The following is a 21,069-nucleotide window of genomic DNA, read 5'->3' on the forward strand; positions in this document are numbered from 1 at the left end:
CTTGTGTCTCTCTCTCTCTCTTGTGTCTCTCTCTCTCTCTCTCTCTCTCTCTCTCTCTCTCTCTCTTGTGTCTCTCTCTCTCTCTCTCTCTCTTGTGTCTCTCTCTCTCTCTCTCTCTCTCTCTCTCTTGTGTCTCTCTCTCTGTCTCTCTCTCTTGTGTCACTCTCTCTCTCTTGTGTCTCTCTCTCTCTCTCTCTCTCTCTCTCTCTCTCTCTCTCTCTCTCTCTCTCTCTCTCTCTCTCTCTCTTGTGTCTCTCTCCCTCTCTTGTGTCTCTCTCTCTCTCTCTCTCTCTCTGTTGTGTCTCTCTCTCTCTGTTGTTTCTCTCTCTCTCTCTTTTGTGTCTCTCTCTCTCTCTTGTGTCTCTCTCTCTCTGTTGTGTCTCTCTCTCTCTGTTGTGTCTCTCTCTCTCTCTTGTGTCTCTCTCTCTCTTGTGTCTCTCTCTCTCTCTTGTGTCTCTCTCTCTCTTGTGTCTCTCTCTCTCTCTTGTGTCTCTCTCTCTCTCTTGTGTCTCTCTCTCTCTCTCTCTTGTGTCTCTCTCTCTCTCTCTCTTGTGTCTCTCTCTCTCTCTCTTCGCTCTCTCTCTCTCTCTCTCTCTTGCGGCTCTCTCTCTCTCTCTTGTGTCTCTGTCTCTCTCTCTGTCTCTGTCTCTGTCTCTGTCTCTGTCTCTGTCTCTGTCTCTGTCTCTGTCTCTCTTGTCTCTCTTGTCTCTCTTGTCTCTCTTGTCTCTCTTGTCTCTCTTGTCTCTCTTGTCTCTCTTGTCTCTCTTGTCTCTCTTGTCTCTCTTGTCTCTCTTGTTTCTCTTGGCTCTCTTGTCTCTCTTGTCTCTCTTGTCTCTCTTGTCTCTCTTGTCTCTGTCTCTGTCTCTCTCTCTCTTGTCTCTCTCTCTCTTGTCTCTCTCTCTCTTGTCTCTCTCTCTCTTGTCTCTCTCTCTCTCTTGTCTCTCTCTCTCTTGTCTCTCTCTCTCTCTCTTGTGTCTCTCTCTCTCTCTTGTGTCTCTCTCTCTCTTGTGTCTCTCTCTCTCTCTTGTGTCTCTCTCTCTCTCTTGTGTCTCTCTCTCTCTCTTGTGTCTCTCTCTCTCTCTTGTGTCTCTCTCTCTCTCTCTTGTGTCTCTCTCTCTCTCTTGTGTCTCTCTCTCTCTCTCTTGTTTCTCTCTCTCTCTCTTTTGTCTCTCTCTCTCTCTTGTCTCTCTCTCTCTCTCTTGTGTCTCTCTCTCTCTCTTGTGTCTCTCTCTCTCTCTTGTGTCTCTCTCTCTCTCTTGTGTCTCTCTCTCTCTCTCTCTCTCTCTCTCTCTCTCTCTCTTGTGTCTCTCTCTCTCTCTTGTGACTCTCTCTTGTGTCTCTCTCTCTTGTGACTCTCTCTTGTGTCTCTCTCTCTCTCTCTCGTGACTCTCTCTCTCTCTCTCTCTCTCTCTCTCTCTCTCTCGTCTCTCTCTCTCGTCTCTCTCTCTCGTCTCTCTCTCTCTCTCTCTCTCTCTCTCTCTCTCTCTCTCTCTCTCTCTCTCTCTCTCTCTGTGTGTCTCTCTCTCTCTCTCTCTCTCTCGTGTGTCTCTCTCTCTCTCTCTCTCTCTCTCTCTCTCTCTCTCTCTCTCTCTCTCTCTCTCTCTCTCTCGTGTGTCTCTCTCTCTCTCTCTCTCTCTCTCTCGTGTGTCTCTCTCTCTCTCTTGTGTCTCTGTCTCTCTCTCTCTCTCTCTCTCTCTCTCTCTCTCTCTCTCTCTCTCTCTCTCTCTCTTTTGTGTCTCTGTCTCTCTCTGTCTCTCTCTCTCTCTCTCTCTCTCTCTCTCTCTCTCTCTCTCTCTCTCTCTCTCTCTTGTGTCTCTGTCTGTCTCTCTCTCTCTCTCTCTCTCTCTCTCTCTCTCTCTCTCTCTCTCTCTCTCTCTCTCTCTCTCTCTCTCTCTCTCTCTCTCTTGTGTGTGTCTCTCTCTCTCTCTCTCTCTCTCTCTCTCTCTCTCTCTCTCTCTCTCTCTCTCTCTCTCTCTCTCTCTCTCTCTCTCTCTCTCTCTCTCTCTCTCTCTCTCTCTCTCTCTCTCTCTCTCTCTCTCTCTCTCTCTCTCTCTCTCTCTCTCTCTCTTGTGTCTCTGTCTGTCTCTCTCTCTCTCTCTCTCTCTCTCTCTCTCTCTCTCTCTCTCTCTCTCTCTCTCTCTCTCTCTCTTGTGTGTGTCTCTCTCTCTCTCTCTCTCTCTCTCTCTCTCTCTCTCTCTCTCTCTCTCTCTCTCTCTTGTGTGTGTCTCTCTCTCTCTCTCTCTCTCTCTCTCTCTCTCTCTCTCTCTCTCTTGTGTCTCTCTCTCTCTTGTGTCTCTCTCTCTCTCTCTCTCTCTCTCTCTCTCTCTCTCTCTCTCTCTCTCTCTCTCTCTTGTGTCTCTCTCTCTCTCTTGTGTCTCTCTCTCTCTCTCTTGTCTCTCTCTCTCTCTCTCTCTCTCTCTCTCTCTCTCTCTCTCTCTCTCTCTCTCTCTCTCTCTCTCTCTCTCTCTCTCTCTCTCTCTCTCTCTCTCTCTCTCTCTCTCTCTCTCTCTCTCTCTCGTGTCTCTCTCTCTCTCTTGTGTCTCTCTCTCTCTCTCTCTCTCTCTCTCTTGTGACTCTCTCTCTCTCTCTCTCTCTCTCTTGTGTCTCTCTCTCTCTTGTGACTCTCTCTGTCTCTCTCTGTCTCTCTGTCTCTCTCTCTCTTGTGACTCTCTCTGTCTCTCTGTCTCTCTCTCTCTGTCTCTCTCTCTCTTGTGTCTCTCTCTCTCTCTCTTGTGTCTCTCTCTCTCTCTCTTGTCTCTCTCTCTCTCTTGTCTCTCTCTCTCTCGTGTCTCTCTCTCTCTCTCTCTCTCTCTCTCTCTCTCTCTCTCTCTCTCTCTCTCTCTCTCTCTCTCTCTCTGTGTCTCTCTCTCTGTGTCTCTCTCTGTCTCTCTCTCTCTCTCTCTCTCTCTCTCTCTCTCTCTCTCTCTCTCTCTCTCTCTCTCTCTCTCTCTCTCTCTCTCTCTCTCTCTCTCTCTCTCTCTCTCTCTCTCTCTCTCTCTGTGTCTCTCTCTCTCTCTGTGTCTCTCTCTCTCTCTCTCTCTCTCTCTCTCTCTCTCTCTCTGTGTCTCTCTCTGTCTGTCTCTCTCTCTCTCTCTCTCTCTCTCTCTCTCTCTCTCTGTGTCTCTCTGTGTCTCTCTCTCTGTGTCTCTCTCTCTCTCTCTCTCTCTCTCTCTCTCTCTCTCTCTCTCTCTCTCTTGTGTCTCTCTCTCTCTTGTGTCTCTCTCTCTCTTGTGTCTCTCTCTCTCTTGTGTCTCTCTCTCTCTCTCTCTCTCTCTCTCTCTCTCTCTCTCTCTCTCTCTCTCTCTCTCTTGTGACGCACTCTCCTGTATTTGAAAAAACGCTCAAACAAGCGCTCCATCAAAACGGTTAATACGGAACAGCCTGGTTTGGCGAGCGCTCGACAAGTTCCCACCACATGCACTCGAAGCACACACAGGCTTTCACGATTTTATGCACAGACGTGTCTCCCTCTTTGATATCCTTGTAAACACCTCGAACTCCTCGTGTATTCTAACCGTGTGTCTTCATGAAACGGTGAGCTCGGTTTTCAGATGCGACAGGTTGTGCGGTGACCGTGTGCTGCGGTGATCGTGTGCTGCCATGAAGCGAGTTCGTGCGGAGCAACTGCAATCGGCAGTGAACCAGCTGCTGAAGCGGCGGCAGTACCCAGAGGCAGAGCAAGTGCTGCGCCAAGCTTCACGGGGAGTCCACACAGCTGGAGAGATGGCGGCCAATTTGATGGGTACAACACTCACGGCATCGCCTTGATGTGAGACCTTTCATGGAAGGTCAAAATATTCATCCGTGCGTTTCAATGAGGATCGTCAGGCTTTAGGGTGTGGGATTGATGGGAAGGCACTGAGTTCTCCTGAATCTTTACATGGAGCTAATATTTGCTGTGGGAGGGGATTGGAGGGGTGTGGTGGAATTGAGAAGATATAAAATTGATGACTGGAAAGGAGATGGGATGATATGATCTGAGCCAAAGAAATGGATTCCCGGAGTTGCAGCGTTCAGAAAAGAAGTTCAGGGGAAGGGGATGGGGGAGACGTTGATAGGTTTAACCATGTAAGGGGAAACGAGTTGATCGGTGTTAGGGTACAGAAGAGTTGAACGATGGGTGGGTGTAAGGGGAGGGAAGGGTCGACGGGTGGGGTGTAAGGCGAGGGAAGGGTCGACGGGTGGGGTGTAAGGGGAGGGAAGGGTCGACGGGTGGGGTGTAAGGGGAGGGAAGGGTCGACAGATGTCAGAAGGAAGGGAAGAGGCAAGTTGGAACGTTTTGTGGATTGGAAGCAAAAATTGAACCACACCTGGTCTGTGATAATTCTATGGCCTGGAGGCATATCTCATTGAGAGGAGGTTTCCCCTTGATTTGTGTTCACAGTGTTGTCTGAATCAGGACCATTAAATGCAGTGTCCTTTGGGATGTACCAACCTGATCCTGCACAGTATGATGCCCAGTACAGCAGTCTGCAGCAGTTCATCAGTGGTGAGATTGATTTGGATCACCATAAGCTTTGTTGTTATCCATTTCTTGTTTTATGCTTGCATTGTGGTTAAAGGTTTGGTCAGTTTAAGGACTTGAAGGGCTGTTGAATAGCTGAGTTGGTGGCGTGCTCACCATTGAACTCTAACTTGTCTGTGTTCGCTAAATTTGACTGGGCTAAAAATTATCATCCTGGTGAAATGCCAGCAGAGTAAGCTGCATCTTGTTGCATCCCATCCTTCTTAAGATTTCACAATACTTTCCAATCAAAATTGGCACTACCTGCCTCTGTTTGGAGAGATTGGCTATGAATATGGCAGACCCAGTATGGGCCAAATGGCCTTCGACCATCTCCACAATTTCTTGAAATTGTAGACCCAGTCAAGTTGAGCGAACATGTCAGGCAAAGGATGAGAAAGAAGGCACATTCAACCACTGGTTGTGAATCCATCCATTATTTTGAGCATGCCCAATAGCCCAGGAGACTGCTTCGGCAGCACCAGCTCTGCACAGAGTATGGTCCCAATGGATGGATGGATTGTGCACGCTGTTTGTTGGTTCAGGTAGTATAGTGTGCGGCAGTGCTTTGAACTTTTGGTTAAAAACTTGCACGTCACGGTATTTGGTTGTTTGCACTTAGTAGGGTAAGAATACTGATTCTGGCTCACTTTTCCCCATGTAAATGAATGGGGGATTTTCAGCGATTTATATTTTTTTTCCCTAAAAATAAATCCCCTTTTTATCCCAAGGTATATTTATTTGTCTCCCCTTTTAACTTGGAGGTTGAACCTCATTGAATTGAACACCTGGGGGTTGAACAGCTCACTCATTGAACCTATAAAGATTTGTTCATTCTCAAATTCCTTCAATAGTTTAATTTTCTTTGCACAATAATCCCCATCTAAAATATTGACAAACAAAACATTTGAATCTTTATATTTTTTAAGATACCCCATTTGTGCCATTACGAAATGATAAACTTCTCTTAATGCTCTTGTTTGACCACCTCCTGAGCCACATATCATTTTGAGATTATAGTAAATTGTTTTTTCATTGTTCAATTGATAACCATCAAAGTTTTCAGTCCATTCAAGGATATTCATTTTTTCTTTACATCCTCTAACTTACTAGTTTTTAAATTAATTCGCTTATTTGTTTTATTTACCTTTGTTTTAGTTATTTTTTCAATAAGACTTATTTGATATTTTTCACATTCATTATGTTTTCCATTTATATACCAAGACTGAGATTTTCTCCACTCTTTAGTTTGATTAATACTTGGTTTAACCATTTATATATTGTGAAAAAACGCGGCGGTAGCCCTTAAAAACCCTAACCCATCTTCCCATCGTTAAAACATAATCTATTTTATACACTCTATCATACAATATCCATATGGAACACAATCTATTCCATTATCTAAAATAAATCTCTTATCATCAAAGGCTCCTAATGCCTTTTTATTTACTTCTTCACTATATATGTTATGTTTATAACTTCTTATTGTATTCATTTTCCTATATTCTTCTTTCTTATTCATCAAACAATTATAATAATTTCTAAAAGTTATTGATTTCTTTATTACATATTTCTTTATTCCCTTTAACCTCTTATCAATCTGTTCACCATACTTATAAGCATATGCCTTTGCTCTCAATCCAATAAACTCACTCATTACTTTTCCACCCAACTCATCCTTAAACTTACCAATAACCTTTTCATTCTTTTTGGAAAATAACTCACTCTTCTTGCTGAAATTACTTGTATCATATACTCCAATATTTTTCTTCATATCTTCATAAACATCATCAGTTTTTATATCTAGGATAAAACTATCAGTATCCATATACAACAATGAAACATTTTCACCATACTCTTTCTTTAAGTCATTATACAAATAATCATACATCAATATCTTTGATAAATCAAGAACTGCTGTTCCAATATAAATTGGTTTATCCATTACAATACTTTCCTTTTTCATATGAATTGCAGAAAAGTTCTCTGAAAAAACCTCTTCTCTCTCAAAACTTGGTTTATTTATCAATCTCGAAGCTTCTTTCCAAGATGTTGCGAATCTAATGTTTTGCCTGTTTCTAACATTTTCCATAGTCTTTCCAAATACAGCATTATTCATTAATTTATAAAAGTCCCCTTCAAATTTTACTTTTGTATTTGCTCTCATATCTGTATTGAATTGAATATACTTTTTCACCCAAGGACTTTGTTTAAATTTTAAAACTCTATGAATTTTAGCTACTCTCAATCCTTCTCTCAAAAACTGTTTTAAGCTTCTCTGATGCAAAACATATCCCTCTTTATCATAGAATGTTGTTAATAACTTTTCTGTTGATTTACCTTTAATATTAAAACTTTTATGATAATCACTTAACCATTCTTTCTTTGGAGTTTCTTTCTCACATGCAAAAGGAAGATCTTTATGCTTATTATGAAGATCACTCGGGTACCTCAAATCAACTTCAAAATAATAACCTTCTTCTTCGTCATTCAATTCCTCTTGAGAAGAAATAACAATATTCATCAAAGCCTTTTCATAATTCTTTTCTTCCACCCACTCTAATTTACCATAAGGTAGAGATTGAGACATTGCCCATCCATACAAATTATTAGCATCAAAATACATCAAATAATTACTATCTTTTTCACTATCATAATTTGGGAGATATTTATTATTTGCTTTAGCATATCTTTTTGAACATACTTGTGATATTCCACCTCTCTTGGACTTCTCAATCATCAAAAGCATATCCACATCACTGATTAAATCTATATCTTGTTTTGTCATTTTCAACATTGCACTCCAAGCTAAACCAGGAGCTGTGAAATAGTGGGCAGGATCTAATCCATAACAATTTTTATTATGACAGAGTGATCTAAAAGCTTCAAACACATCAGCTAACAATAAAACATCTGTTTTTAGATATAAATCGTGATATTCTCCAAGGTTCTTTATCTTAAATATTTTCCATATTTCTTGTGCGTGTTTATATTCCTTATCACTTATCTCTTCTTCATAAAGGTTATTATAGAAACTTTCTTTTGAAGGAAGTTGTGTTTCTTTAAATCTCATAAATGAATCCATATAATCATAAGGATAAATTCCCTTACTTGTAAGAATTTTCTCTTTACTTTGAATTTCATTCCTTGTTTGAATTTCCTCTCTCGTAAGAATTCCTTCTTTAATCAGAATTTCATCTTTAATCTGAATTTCCTCTTTTGGAAAGAATGAATTAAGATTTGGAAAAGAGTCTGTGGAGCTTAGATTTGATGCGAGGTAGGCTAGTGGTGTTCCCATAAACTTGTAAGAATCTAAAAACCTAATACGAGTTAAAGGTTTTGTGAATATCATTTTTGAAAATGAAATATACTTTTGACTTGTGTTTGTTATAGCAGAAATATTCCCTGGTGTTTTTGAAAGTTCATTTATAAATAGATGTGTATCATAGTTGGCGCTGTTGTGAAGAAAGACTGGAATAAAAGAAGGTAATTTATAATTAAGATTACAACAGGAATGAGCGGGACCTCTATATTTACCAGTAAGATGACAATGGTCTCTAACTTTAGACTCCTTAATTTTCCCCTCACAAATATGACAGATATTGTTCATTCTAAATTCTAATTTTTCTTCTTTGGTTAATTTCATCGGTTCATTTGTTTCTTTCATTAATTTAGTGAGTCTTATACAATCCTTTTCTAATCGTTTTACAAACTCTTGTGAAGCATTTTTTCCACGATAATGTTCAAGTTTGTTATACTTTTCTCCAACAGATGATTTGATATAATAACAAAAACCACAAGGAATATGTTTTTGATATTTATTTGTATATGGTTCTTTTGGATTAGGAGAAGCAGTATTTATCTTTTTAAGGATACATTCAAAATCAGCGTATATCACAAATGGGTGCATGATAGATTTATTATAATCTTCAAAATAAATCTTTTCACCAGGTTTAGGCATTGTAATTACAGCTGATTTATGATTACTACAATATTTTGAATGTTGTTCTAATCGTTCTTTTGTATGAAATGAATTAAGACATCGCTTACAAGGATATATTTTGTTTGCTGTTCTGAATACCTGAGAAGAGATTAATCTTGATAAATTATTGATGTATGTGTAATGTGAATTCTTTCCAACACTAAAATATAAAAGGTCAATGTGTGTTTCTTCATTTTTATAGTTGTTTGAAATTTTTAATATTTGAATTTTGTTTGTATCCGTTAATCCATATACATTAATAGAAAGATTATTCTTTTTCTCAAATTTAGGAATATCTGTTAATGGCATTGGGAATTTAAAATCTTTAATGTCCAAGGTATTCTCATATTTCATATATTGTTTTACTCTTTCTGAATTACATTTTGGTGGATGTAAGTGAGCAAGAACAGACCAGAGAAAACATTTATTATCATTGTTCTTAATATTAACAACTGCCTTCTTTAGTTTTATTTCTTTTGGTAATTCAATATAAGAAGAAGCTTTAAGAGGGTTTGATTTTAGAATGTGTATATCTAAAAAGATGATTTTTTTAATATTGAATCCACTTCCTACCACTGTATTATCAACATCCTCCTCTTGTCTTGATAGTTCTTCATAAACCCCACTATTCAAAAAATCTTGAAATGATGTTATAAAATGAAGATCTGTTCTCATATAAGGAGTTTGTTCTTCATCTTGTCTTTTCATATTCATTTTCACTCCCATATAAAACTTTAAAGTTTTTATTTCTTTTAATGTCTTTTTAATAAATTTTTTCAACATCGGGTTTCACTATTTCAATTGATTCAGCTATTGATGATGGACCGGGTTCTCCAAATTGAAAAATCCTTATTTTTATATGCCCTTTAAATGCCTCATCAGTGTTTTTAATATAATAGTCTCCCTTTACTTTAAACTCATTTTTCTTGTGTTTTTGTGATTGAAGATGTTGATTATAACTACTCTTCAAAACATCCTTTGAACAGATATCACAATGTTTTCTTTCCAACTCAAGAGGAGATATTTGATGAAATAGATTAAATGTGTGTTTGTTGGTTCGGAGGTGTTTTCTATAATGTTTATATTCGTGATTACAAACATCGCAGTACGTTGTATTCACCATATTTATAGAATAAAACTTTGCTTAAACTAAAATTTTCTTGATGAAAATTTCGTTTAATTTATAGGTGAATCTGTGCTTAAAAACATTTTATCCTCCAACTTTTTCACTTAATAAATACAATGTTTCAAGACACAAAAGACAAGTTTCAATCAATCTCTTCATCTGTTAAAGATACTGAGAAATATGTCAAGGATGTAAAATTGAACAAAGATAAATATAACAACTATTGGATAAAAACTATTATGGTAAATAATATGAGTTCTTCAATTTCCTTCAGTGGAAGGGCTTTTAGTATACCTGGTAGAACATCAATTAAAGTATCTCTAACAAAAGTTTCTCCTCTCCTTCTAGTAATATATTCAAAACTAGAAAAAGCAATGAAACAAGAAAAAGTATCAAAGAACAAAAACCTTATGGATGAAGCTTTAGAAAGAAAAGATAAGACCATCTGTAATATGCAAGGAGAAATTTGTATTTTTTTCAACAACCCTAAAGATGTAAATCTTGATGAAATAAAGGATGTTAATATATCAGGTGAAATGACATTTCGTTCAATAGTAGTTAACGATAATTTTAAAATTACCTTTAATATAAAAAATGTTGTCGTTGAATCTGATAATGAAAAAAGTATATCGATATCGATGGTAATATACAACTGAAAGTATAGATGAATTTCAGTTTAAGTAAAGTTTTACTTTATAAATATGCTAGACTTTCCTGATTCTCCATATGACAAATTTGAGAATTGTCCTGCGTGTGAAAGACAGGGATTAAACACAGAGTCAAAAGCCTATAAACAATGTATATTCTGTGATTATCTTCTAATTAATGATAATAAAAAATATAAAAAGGAAAATAATTCTTTTAGATTTACACCAAAAATGAATTACTTTACAAGATTGATTAGAGAAATGAATGTAAAGTATGAGGATGATAACACACCTTTCCTTACAAGGGAAGAAACTGAACGTATAAGAGAAATGTTCAAAGGATTGTTGTTGTATATTATTCATGGATGTAATTTTCAGGGAAATATCAACACAAGATATTGTATAAATAAAATAATGGATTATCTTGAAATTAAACCTGAACTTAGGATAAAATATAGAGTTTCTAAAAAAGCCAATAATAAATTAAATAACCTGTTTTTCAAATATATAAATGAATGATTTTTTACCTATTTGGGAAAATAAGATAAAATTTAACAACCATAAAAATCTCCCAAATTCATTAAGATGTCTCATAGTTGGTTCAAGTGGATGTGGAAAAACCTGCTTACTTTTAAAAATGCTCCTCACTCCCAACTTTTTAGATTATGATAATTTAATAATTTTCACAAAGTCGAGTTTTCAACCAGAGTATCAACTACTCTCACAAGGTTTTAATGCTGGTCTTCAAAAAGAAGATATAATAGGTTTATTTAAACGTCAAAAAAACCTAAATGATTATAACATTGAAGATATAATTCAACTATTTTGTGATACACAGAGATGTAAAAAGAAATCAAATCTTATAACTTGTATTCTTAGTGATAATACGGATGATATACCGTCTCCCCAAGATTTGGATAAATCAAAAAAGAACCTCGTTATCTTTGATGATTGTGTTAATGAGAGAAACCAAACGGTAATGGACAGCTACTACACAAGAGGGAGACATTCTTCTTGTAATTGTATTTATCTTAGTCAATCGTACTTTCAACTTCCTCGTCGTTCCATCAGAAACAATGCTAATACTTTTATTTTATTCAAGTTAAATTCAATAGATATCAATAATTTTTGGAGAGATAATTGTTCTACATTATGTAGTAAAAAGAAATTTGAGGATTATATGAAGCACACGACTGAAAAATATAAATATATTGTTGTGAAACAAGATGAGATATTAAGGGATATATTTTTTGTTTTATAAACAATTACATATATAAATGACAACTATTATTATAAATCTTGTGGGTAAATCTGCTTCTGGAAAAAACTTTCATAAATCAAGGTTCTTGTGTAGTACAAATGAGAATATTGTAAATTTACTTAAAAAACACCCCGTGATACGCATTGTATCAACAACAACTAGAGCAATAAGACCTGGAGAAGTAAAAGGTGAAGATTATCACTATATTTCAGTGGAGGAACATATGCGATTGAGGAATGAAGGACAAATATTTGAGGAGGTTTCTCTTGGTATTACAAAATATTCACATTGTAAGAGTGAGTTAAAGAAACTAAAATCTGGTGGTGTTGGGATATTAGAAACTAATCCAGAAGGAACGAGACAAATTATTAAATATCTGAGCGTAGTGAAGATTTTATCATTCGGTTTTGATGTTGATGAAGAAACTCAACACAAACGTATGAAAAGCAGAGATGCAAGGATTAGTGAAGAAGAAATTACAACTCGCATTAATGTTAATAAAGAATTTGATGAAATATTTAAAGAAAAGGATTTATTTGAACACATCTACTTGAATGATGAAGAAAAGGAAAATTTCCCTGTTGATCTTTACAATTCATTAAATGATATTTTACAATAAATAAATGGATACAAAAGAAAGAGCAAGAAGATTTAAGGAACATCAAGAGTTGGTTTCAAAAGTTGTAAAACAACAGGAAGACATAAAGAAGAAACGCAGACAGAAACTAACGGGCGAAGAAGCATTTGAAAAAAAACAAGAGAAATTTTTTAAACCACTTTTAAAAACTTCCCAAGAAAAATGAAAGATGTTTCCACAGTTCCCACAGTAGAATATACTCCTAGAAAGCTTCAAATGTTAAAAGATTTCAGTCAAATGACGGAGGAAGAATTAGAGCATTTAGGAGAATTAGAATATGATGATGAAGGTTTATTTCAACAACTGGAAGAGATTAATCAACCCCCTGATTATATTGTGAATGCTGTTCAAAACAATGAATATTCAGCGGATTCAAAAACCAAAGCAGGACTCATTCCAACAGAACAACCAGCAATATTTCATCTTGTTAAAGAAAAGGTATTGATATTTAATGATGAATTAAGGTTCTTAAGTTCTGCTCAACCCCCTGTTAAACTAACTCCGAGATTAATGTTTCTTCTCACAAAAGATGGAAGACAAGGTTCAACTGTGAGGGATGAATCAAAGTATATTGATAAACCATTGGATATGGAAAATAATGATGATAGAGTATATATTGATTTGCTGAACACTCTAAATTATAAGGTTATTCTTTCTGGTAAAAGTAGGAAGAATGAGAAGGAGAAACACATTATTCAGGCTTTAAGTATCCTTGGTTCAGGTATTAGTTTTCTTCCAAATGACCCATCGCAATTAGTTAATAGACTGTTATTGTTGTTCGGCAGTAAGAAGGCTGGAAATAACAATTGTTTTAATGAAGCATCAGCCATTTTAGATCAGTTGATGAACATGAAAATAATTAATAAATCTCAATATAAAGACATTTTATCTCATATTAAATAAGATGAGAAGCACAATCCTGAGTTTTAATTTCACAACAAGCGACCACACATCTTCATTCCCATACCCACTACAACTTGACACAACAAAAGAATATGAGGCATCTTTATTGTCCATGGAGACTTATAATACCTTATTTAATATAACCGAGAAAAATGACAAGTTTAGTTATAATCCGGGAAGTGGATACAAAACGATAACAGTCTCACCGAGCATACGAGATTTCTCAAATATCTTCCGAAATTGCTCGTCTTATGAAAGAACAGGGTGATGAACCAAAAAATATTATTATAAACATTCAAAAACATACTTCAAAATCAACGATTAAAGTTAAAAATAACTACAAGGTTGATTTCACAATTGATAATTCATTTAGAGAGTTATTAGGTTTCTCCTCAAAAAAGATTGAAACTAATGGGACGTTTTACAGTGATAATGTCATTCAAATATCCTCAGGAATAAATTCGGTGTTAATTCACTGTGATTTGATTGATGGTGCTTATAATGATGGATTAAAAACAAATACAATATTTTCATTCAGCGCATACTCAACCCCAATTGGTTATAAATTCAATATGGAGCCTAAAAATTTGGTTTATCTACCTGTGTCAGGAAAAACCATACACAGAGTAAATTTTAGGATAACCGACCAAGATAATCGTGTGATCTCTTTTAATGGAGAAGTTATATCCATCAGAATTCACCTACGTGAAGTTTTTCAATAAATAAATACGATGGTTATTGTGAGGAAGCACGAGTTGGGAAAATATAAAATAATTACAGGGGATGGGATGTTCCTTTCCCCGTACTACAAGGGTGAAGGTATGTATCTTGGTAGAGGATACTATAAACCTAAGAGACAAAGGGGTGTTGGACATCAATTTAGAGGAGATGGGATAATTGATACTCTCATGGGTATTGGTTCAACTATTCTTAAACATAAAGACCTAATTGGTTCAACTGCTTCTGCTGTGGGAAATGTAGCAGGTGCTGTAAAGAGTATAAAAGATGCTCAGAAAGAATCTCATAAATTACAAGCAATAAAAGAAATTAAGAAAGGTAAAACTCAGTTGTCCCCCAAGAACGACAGAAAATAATTCAAATACTTGGATCAGGGTTTCAAAAGTTTTAACATCTTTTTCCTAAATAAATACAAGTATGGAAGCAATTGATAGTATCTATGATTTGGATGATACTATTATTATCTCAAACTCCACTAAAAAAGAAGATTACTTCAAGGTAAATGCAATAACTGGAACAGACTGGAATACAAATGGTACAAAAAGTTTTGAAATAAATAATCAACAAACCTATTTGAATCTCTCCGAAAGTTTCTTGTTGTGTAAATTTAAATTCACTAAGGCTGGGAATAACACAAACGCTACACTTGTAAATGATTTCTTCTGGAAAATGTTTGATAGTGTGCGATTGTATATTGGAACACAAGAAGTTGAAGCGGTTGATTATGTCTCTGCTGTATCTGAAATGATGAAATTTACACTCTATACATTCAGTGATAGAATGGGAAAGGGGTCTGTCGAAGGTTTTATTCCTGATATGTCAACGGGAACAAACACAGACCCTGGATATATTCAAAGGAAAGGAATGTATAATGATGATACAAAAGCAGAAAATAGTTTTACTGTGGCAGTTCCTCTTAAAGGTATATTTGGATTTTGTGATTATGATAAAGTTCTGTATGGTCTTAAAATTAGATTTCAACTACAAAGGAATGATAATGAAAATAGATTGCTTTTTGGTGTTGGTAATGCTTTTGGTGATCAGAATAAATTTGTAATTGAGGAGATGAGTTGGTATATCAGTGAATATACTCCTAATCTTAAAACAGAAGAGATGTTGAATCGAAGACTTAACTCAAAAAAACCACTCAGTGTATCATACCTCAAAAGAAGATGTCAACACGTTAAACTCAATCAAACTACTTACACGTGGAATTTGGGTGTTCTGGAAGGAAAGCCACGATATCTGTGGATGATTTTTAAAAAGCCAGATGGTGATACTGCGACTGATAAGAATAATGCATTGAGTGATAATGCTAAGGTGAAACAACTTCGCGTTTCTCTAGATGGAACATTTTATCCACGAGATAGATTGGAAATTAATTGGGAAAAAATGATTTTGCTGAAGCATACAAGTCTTACCAAAAGGTGTGTGAAAGTAATGGAAATAAAGAACCTATTTTGGATATGACAGCATTTAAAAGTTTGTATACAATCTATACGTTTGACCTGAGCGCTCAAAAAGAAACTATAAAGTCTAATCGAGTGGATACTTCCCTATACATTGAAAGAGGAGAGAGTGAAGAAGTTGATACATATTGTTTGCTTTTGGAAGAAACAGAATTGCAGATTAATACAGATAATGGTGTGATGATTAGTCTCACATAATTTTTTGTTAAATAAATGAGTGGCAAAGTACCAACTGGGGTATATGTTAATCAAATCAATCTTCATAAACTATCATCTTGTGTTCAAAATCAAAAGCCTTGTACGATTAACGTTAATACAATTCAGAGAAAAGGAGCAGTAAGAATTGATGTTTTGCTCACAAGAGAACAGGTTAAAATCTTGAATGACACTGGCTCACTTAAAATTAAAATGACAAAACCAATGTTGAAAAAATATTCAATAAGAGAGACGAGTGGAGGATTTCTCCCATTTCTAATTCCTTTATTTGCTGGTTTAAGTGCGGTTGGAGCATTGACGGGTGGTATTTCAACAGCGGTCAAAACTGCCAACGAAAGGAAGGCTCAACTCCAGGCTCAAAAAGAATTGGAAAGACATAACAAAGAGTTGGAGAAACAAATTAGTGGAAGTGGTGTAATTGTAGATTTTGCTGAAAAACTTGAAGGTCTGCCTGATAAAGCGAGATTGTTAGTTGGAGATATGCTTTCTTCTATAGCACAAGCAGGTGTAAAATTAACGAAAAGAGGTAATGGATTATATCTTTCTAATAAATAAATGAGCATTGATGAGTGGTTGAAAGAATTTGGAAAGAATACAACATCAAATTTACAACTTGCCAAATATTGTAAGAAATTAAAAATTCATAATGTGGTTATTTGTATGAGAGATGAATTAACAAATGTGTCGAAACATACAAAGAATATTATTATGAACTTAGAAGATAATGATGGGAACGGTTCTCATTGGGTTTGTATTTTTAATAGTCAAGACAAATATTATTTTGATAGTTTTGGTCTTCCACCACCTGTTGAAGTCATAAAATTCTTACAGAATGGTGTTTATCAAACATTTCAAGTCCAAGAATTAAATTCCAAGTGTTGTGGTCAATTATGTCTATATGTGTTATTTCAACTCGACAAAAATAAAAAATTTTATGATATTATTTTTAATCTAATATAAATGACTTATGTTGGTAAAGATGGTTCTATCTTTGGTGTATCTCAAGAACTGGATATTGATTTATCAAATTATTACACAAAGGCACAGGCTGAACGACATAAATATAATATAAACAAAAATATTAACATGAAAAATGCTTATAAATTAAAAAATTATCCAAGCCCGACTGACGCGAATGACTTGGTGAGATTAAGCGATTTATCACAATATATATACTTAAATAAAACGGCTGTGTATTCTAAAGATACAGAAGTGTTGATATTATCTCCAGGTCATACAGAATTCACAGTTCGAATTAAAATAAATTTTTATAAAGAAGGGCGTATCGTTTGTATGAGAATAGAACAATGGGGGTATGATATGAATGATTTAGGGTATAATTGGTCATTTAAAATTAACCTCGAAGACCTGGAACAATTAAATCAGTCTCGTAAGGAAGAATATTATCCACTTGGTATCGAGAATGAGTTTTGTGGAGCCACGATTAGTAAACAACAAATAAAAGAATTTAATAAGGGTAAATATAATAATGGTTTTGCCCTTGTTTATCTCATGAAAACAGAAAAAACAGGATTATATATAATAAGTAAGGAAATACAAAATGATTTAACTATGGGAAGATGGGGAGGTGTTTCGTGCCATAATATTATTCTAACATATATTTCTAATACATAAATGACAGCAAGAAGGCTTCAAGAAAATTATCATTTCTGTGTTCAAGCATACCTTCAAGAAAAGGGTATTCGGTATTTTAATAAATATGTTCTACAACATAAGAATGAGGTATTTTCAATAAAAGATTGGCATTATGCTGATGTTGATAAACCAACAACTTTAGATTTAATTAGAATGTTAAATAATGAAAAAATTATAAGGTTAAGAAAAGGTAAGGCTCTTTTAGAAATTCAAAAGAAATTTTATTGGTATCCTGTTGTAAAAAAATTATTTTGGATACAGGAATAACAAGAAATCCTGATGAATATATGTATAATATTCTATGGGGTGTAAACGATTCAAGTATAGTAAGGGATGAGGAAGGAGTTGAAGAAGAGAGGGAAGAGGAGGAAAAGGAGGAGGAGGAGAGAGAGAAGGAGGAAAGAGAGAAGAGAGAGAGGGAGGAAAGAGAGAGAATGAATAAATATCAAAATATGGAAACCAGTGAGATTCAAAAAGAATAGAGGTATTAAAGAAATTAACTCATCTCACCAGGGAGGAATACAAAGAATTAAAAAGTCTATTTGCAATACTTTCGACATCGAGAAGACATGTATTTTAATTCAAGTTTTTTCTTAAATAAATGGAGGAGAGAGTGAAGGCATTTCTAAGGATTCTTTATGTTTTAAAAATTAAGATTCAAATGTGCATGTTGGAAACTAAAAAGGTTTTTGCACTCTGCAGAAATTTTTCTCATAAATAAATGAGTTATTGTCTCAAATGTAAAAAGAAAACTAATACTAAAAATATTTCATATATTAAAAGTAAAAATAACAGGGTTATACAAAAAGGTATATGTTCGGTGTGTGGTTCAAAAAAAAAATCAATTTATCTCCAAACACAAACTCGGAGGAGATATACAAAAGTTTTTATCAGGAAGTAAATTTACAACTACTGGAATACCAGGGGAATTACATCTTCCAGGGTATTCTTTCTGTGGTCCAGGCACAAACTTGGATAAAAGATTAGATGAGGCAGACAATCCTAAATCCTGGAGTAAACCAATCAATAGAGTTGATGAAGTGTGCATGAGACACGATATTGATTATGGGAATACCACAACGTTGGAAGAAAAGCATGAAGCCGATAGAGAAATGTTATATAATTTGTCTCTGATACAAAATCCAACCTTGAGAGAAAAAGTTGATAGGTTCATCGTGAAGAAGATGATTAGTGCTAAATTGAAACTTGGACTTGGAAATTCAAAAAACTTATAGGCTCTAATGATGCCATTAAGACTGAAGAGCAATTAGCTGATGAATTACATAAACCAATATTCACAAAGTTTCAGAGAAGGAAAGTTTATTCCAAGGAAGTTGATTATATCTGGTCTGCTGATTTGATTGAACTCAATAATGATAAGGGGTACAAGTATGCTTTAACCGTTATTGATTTGAGGAGTAGATATGCGTGGGTTGTCCCTTTAAAAAACAAAACAGGTAATACTCTTATGTTAGCTTTTCAACAGATATTTAATAAAAGTAAGAGAAAACCTAAGAAATTGTGGACTGATGAGGGTAGAGAGTTTTATAACAAGACATTTATGAATTTTCTAAAAAATAACAGTATTACATTATACAGTACCTTTAATGAAGGGAAGGCAGTTGTTGTTGAACGTTTTAATCGTACCTTAAAAGAGAGACTATATAAAAAATTCACACAACTCGGTTCACAACAATGGTCATCTTTTATTCAGGATATTGTGGATAAGTATAATGACACGATTCACACGTCAACGAATATGAAGCCATCAGAAACATTTACAAAATTAAAATATGAAAAAGAGATTAATGTCAGAAAACCTAAGTTCAAAGTTGGTGATATCGTAAGAATATATAGGTGGAAATCTCATTTTGAAAAGGGTTTTACTGAACGATGGACGAAAGAACTTTTTAAAATTGTTGATGTAATAGATACAGTTCCTTGGACTTATAAAATATATGATTTGGAAGGGGAAGAGATTTTAGGTTCATTTTATTCACAGGAATTACAAAAGACAAAACTAAGCAGATAATACACCTTTGTGGACACTAGAGGGACAAGTATATAATGTGTGTCAAGGGGGACGTTCTTAGATCTGTGAACCCCAAACACAGAATCCTCAACTGAATAGTCAAGGCTTAACTTTTGTTTGTGTGTGTGTGTGCAATGGGAGCAATAGGTTGGCGCTTCACTCCCTCCTACTATACACCGTTGTGGACACTCGAGGGCCAAGTCCGAGGTGTATAACAGTATATAATGTGTGTCAAGGGGGACGTTCTTAGATCTGTGAACCCCAAACACAGAATCCTCAACTGAATAGTCAAGGCTTAACTTTTGTTTGTGTGTGTGTGTGCAATGGGAGCAATAGGTTGGCGCTTCACTCCCTCCTACTATACACCGTTGTGGACACTCGAGGGCCAAGTCCGAGGTGTATAACAGTATATAATGTGTGTCAAGGGGGACGTTCTTAGATCTGTGAACCCCAAACACAGAATCCTCAACTGAAGTCAAGGCTTAACTTTTGTTTGTTGATGTGTATGTGTGTGTGTGTCCCAACCCTCACATTCAAAATCTCAACCCCAACCCTCACATTCAAAATCTCAACCCCAACTCAATGTCTTTTTCAAAATGAGATTTCCACCTATATATATATATTTTTACGTTTTTTTTTTTCTTCTTCCAATTCTGTCTTTTAAGGCTTTCAGGTTTGATGACGTAGAAAGGGGGAGTAAGCCTGCACTTTCTTCCCAGAACTTTCTTGATCTTGCTCCCATCAAGCACCATCCGACAAAGAACTACATCGATAGGTTTAGATCCCAAAGAGTGATAGCAACTCCAAAAGTCTCCAAAATATAAATAAATAAAATAATAATAATAATAAATAAATAAATAAATAAATAAAAGCCCCCAAAAAAGTTTCAAGTGTCCAACATAAACCCAACTTTCCAAGTCTTCAAGGTATAACCACATTCCCGTTGAGTTTCCAAGATATGTATCACATTGTGAGTTATCAATCCAGAACCCACATTTCAAGTATTCAAAGTAAAACCAACTTACAAAGTCTCTTAAGGATAACTCATTTACTGATTTTTTCAAAATTTGTGAGTCTCCAAGGTAGGACCCATATTTAGAACCATCTTGGCAGAACCCTTTTCCTGAGTCTCCAAGGTAGTTATTTAAACCATCAAGGCAGAACTCATTTACTGATTTTTCAAAATTTGTGAGTCTCCAAGGTAGGCCCCATATTTAGAACCATCTTGGCAGAACCCTTTTCCTGAGTCTCCAAGGTAGTTATTTAAACCATCAAGGCAGAACTCATTTACTGATTTTTCAAAATTTGTGAGTCTCCAAGGTAGGCCCCATATTTAGAACCATCTTGGCAGAACCCTTTTCCTGAGTCTCCAAGGTAGTTATTTAAACCATCAAGGCAGAACTCATTTACTGATTTTTTCAAAATTTGTGAGTCTCCAAGGTAGGCCCCATATTTAGAACCATCTTGGCAGAACCCTTTTCCTGAGTCTCCAAGGTAGTTATTTAAACCATCAAGGCAGAACTCATTTCTTGATTTTTTCAAAATTTGTGAGTCTCCAAGGTAAAACTTGTATTCTGGCTCATCAAGGTATAACTTGTTCAGTGGGTATTGTCTTGATAACTCACAATGAGTACTATTGCTGTAAAACTCTTTTTCAGGATTTTGCTGGTCTCCAAGGTATAACTCTTTGGTTGGGTCATCAAGGACGAACTCGTTCTGTGGGTCTTGGTCGCTCATAAGGTCTTCAACCAAGCCAACAATTTCGCCCCAAGTTGTAGCAAAAGCAGTATTTTCATTTCGTATTTCAGACACAATTTCCTGTGAGAGAAAATAATAATGTATTAATAAGTTATTTAATTATTAAATGAGTATGCTTCAATCAAAGTTTGAAAATAGGA

The 21,069-nt window shown here is 35.4% G+C and overlaps 1 protein-coding gene across 3 annotated transcripts in view; it reads left to right on the plus strand.

The window, feature by feature from the left end:
• The window catches only part of TAF5L (TATA-box binding protein associated factor 5 like), a 64,479-nt gene that overhangs the window by 20,251 nt on the left and 23,159 nt on the right, over positions 1–21,069 (plus strand). For 2 of the 3 annotated variants that reach the window (XM_085876689.1, XM_085876691.1), the window contains exons 2-3: positions 3,540–3,742; positions 4,385–4,489. In XM_085876689.1, the coding sequence (XP_085732815.1) occupies positions 3,601–3,742; positions 4,385–4,489 (247 nt within the window). In that variant the 5' untranslated portion in view covers positions 3,540–3,600. The remainder of the gene's footprint in view (positions 1–3,539; positions 3,743–4,384; positions 4,490–21,069) is intronic. The other variant, XM_085876690.1, reaches the window with a different exon arrangement.

Source organism: Eptatretus burgeri, chromosome 4, assembly GCF_056783735.1.
Source record: "Eptatretus burgeri isolate ZD-2024b chromosome 4, Ebu_testis_v1, whole genome shotgun sequence".
In the NCBI taxonomy this organism is placed as follows: domain Eukaryota; kingdom Metazoa; phylum Chordata; class Myxini; order Myxiniformes; family Myxinidae; genus Eptatretus; species Eptatretus burgeri.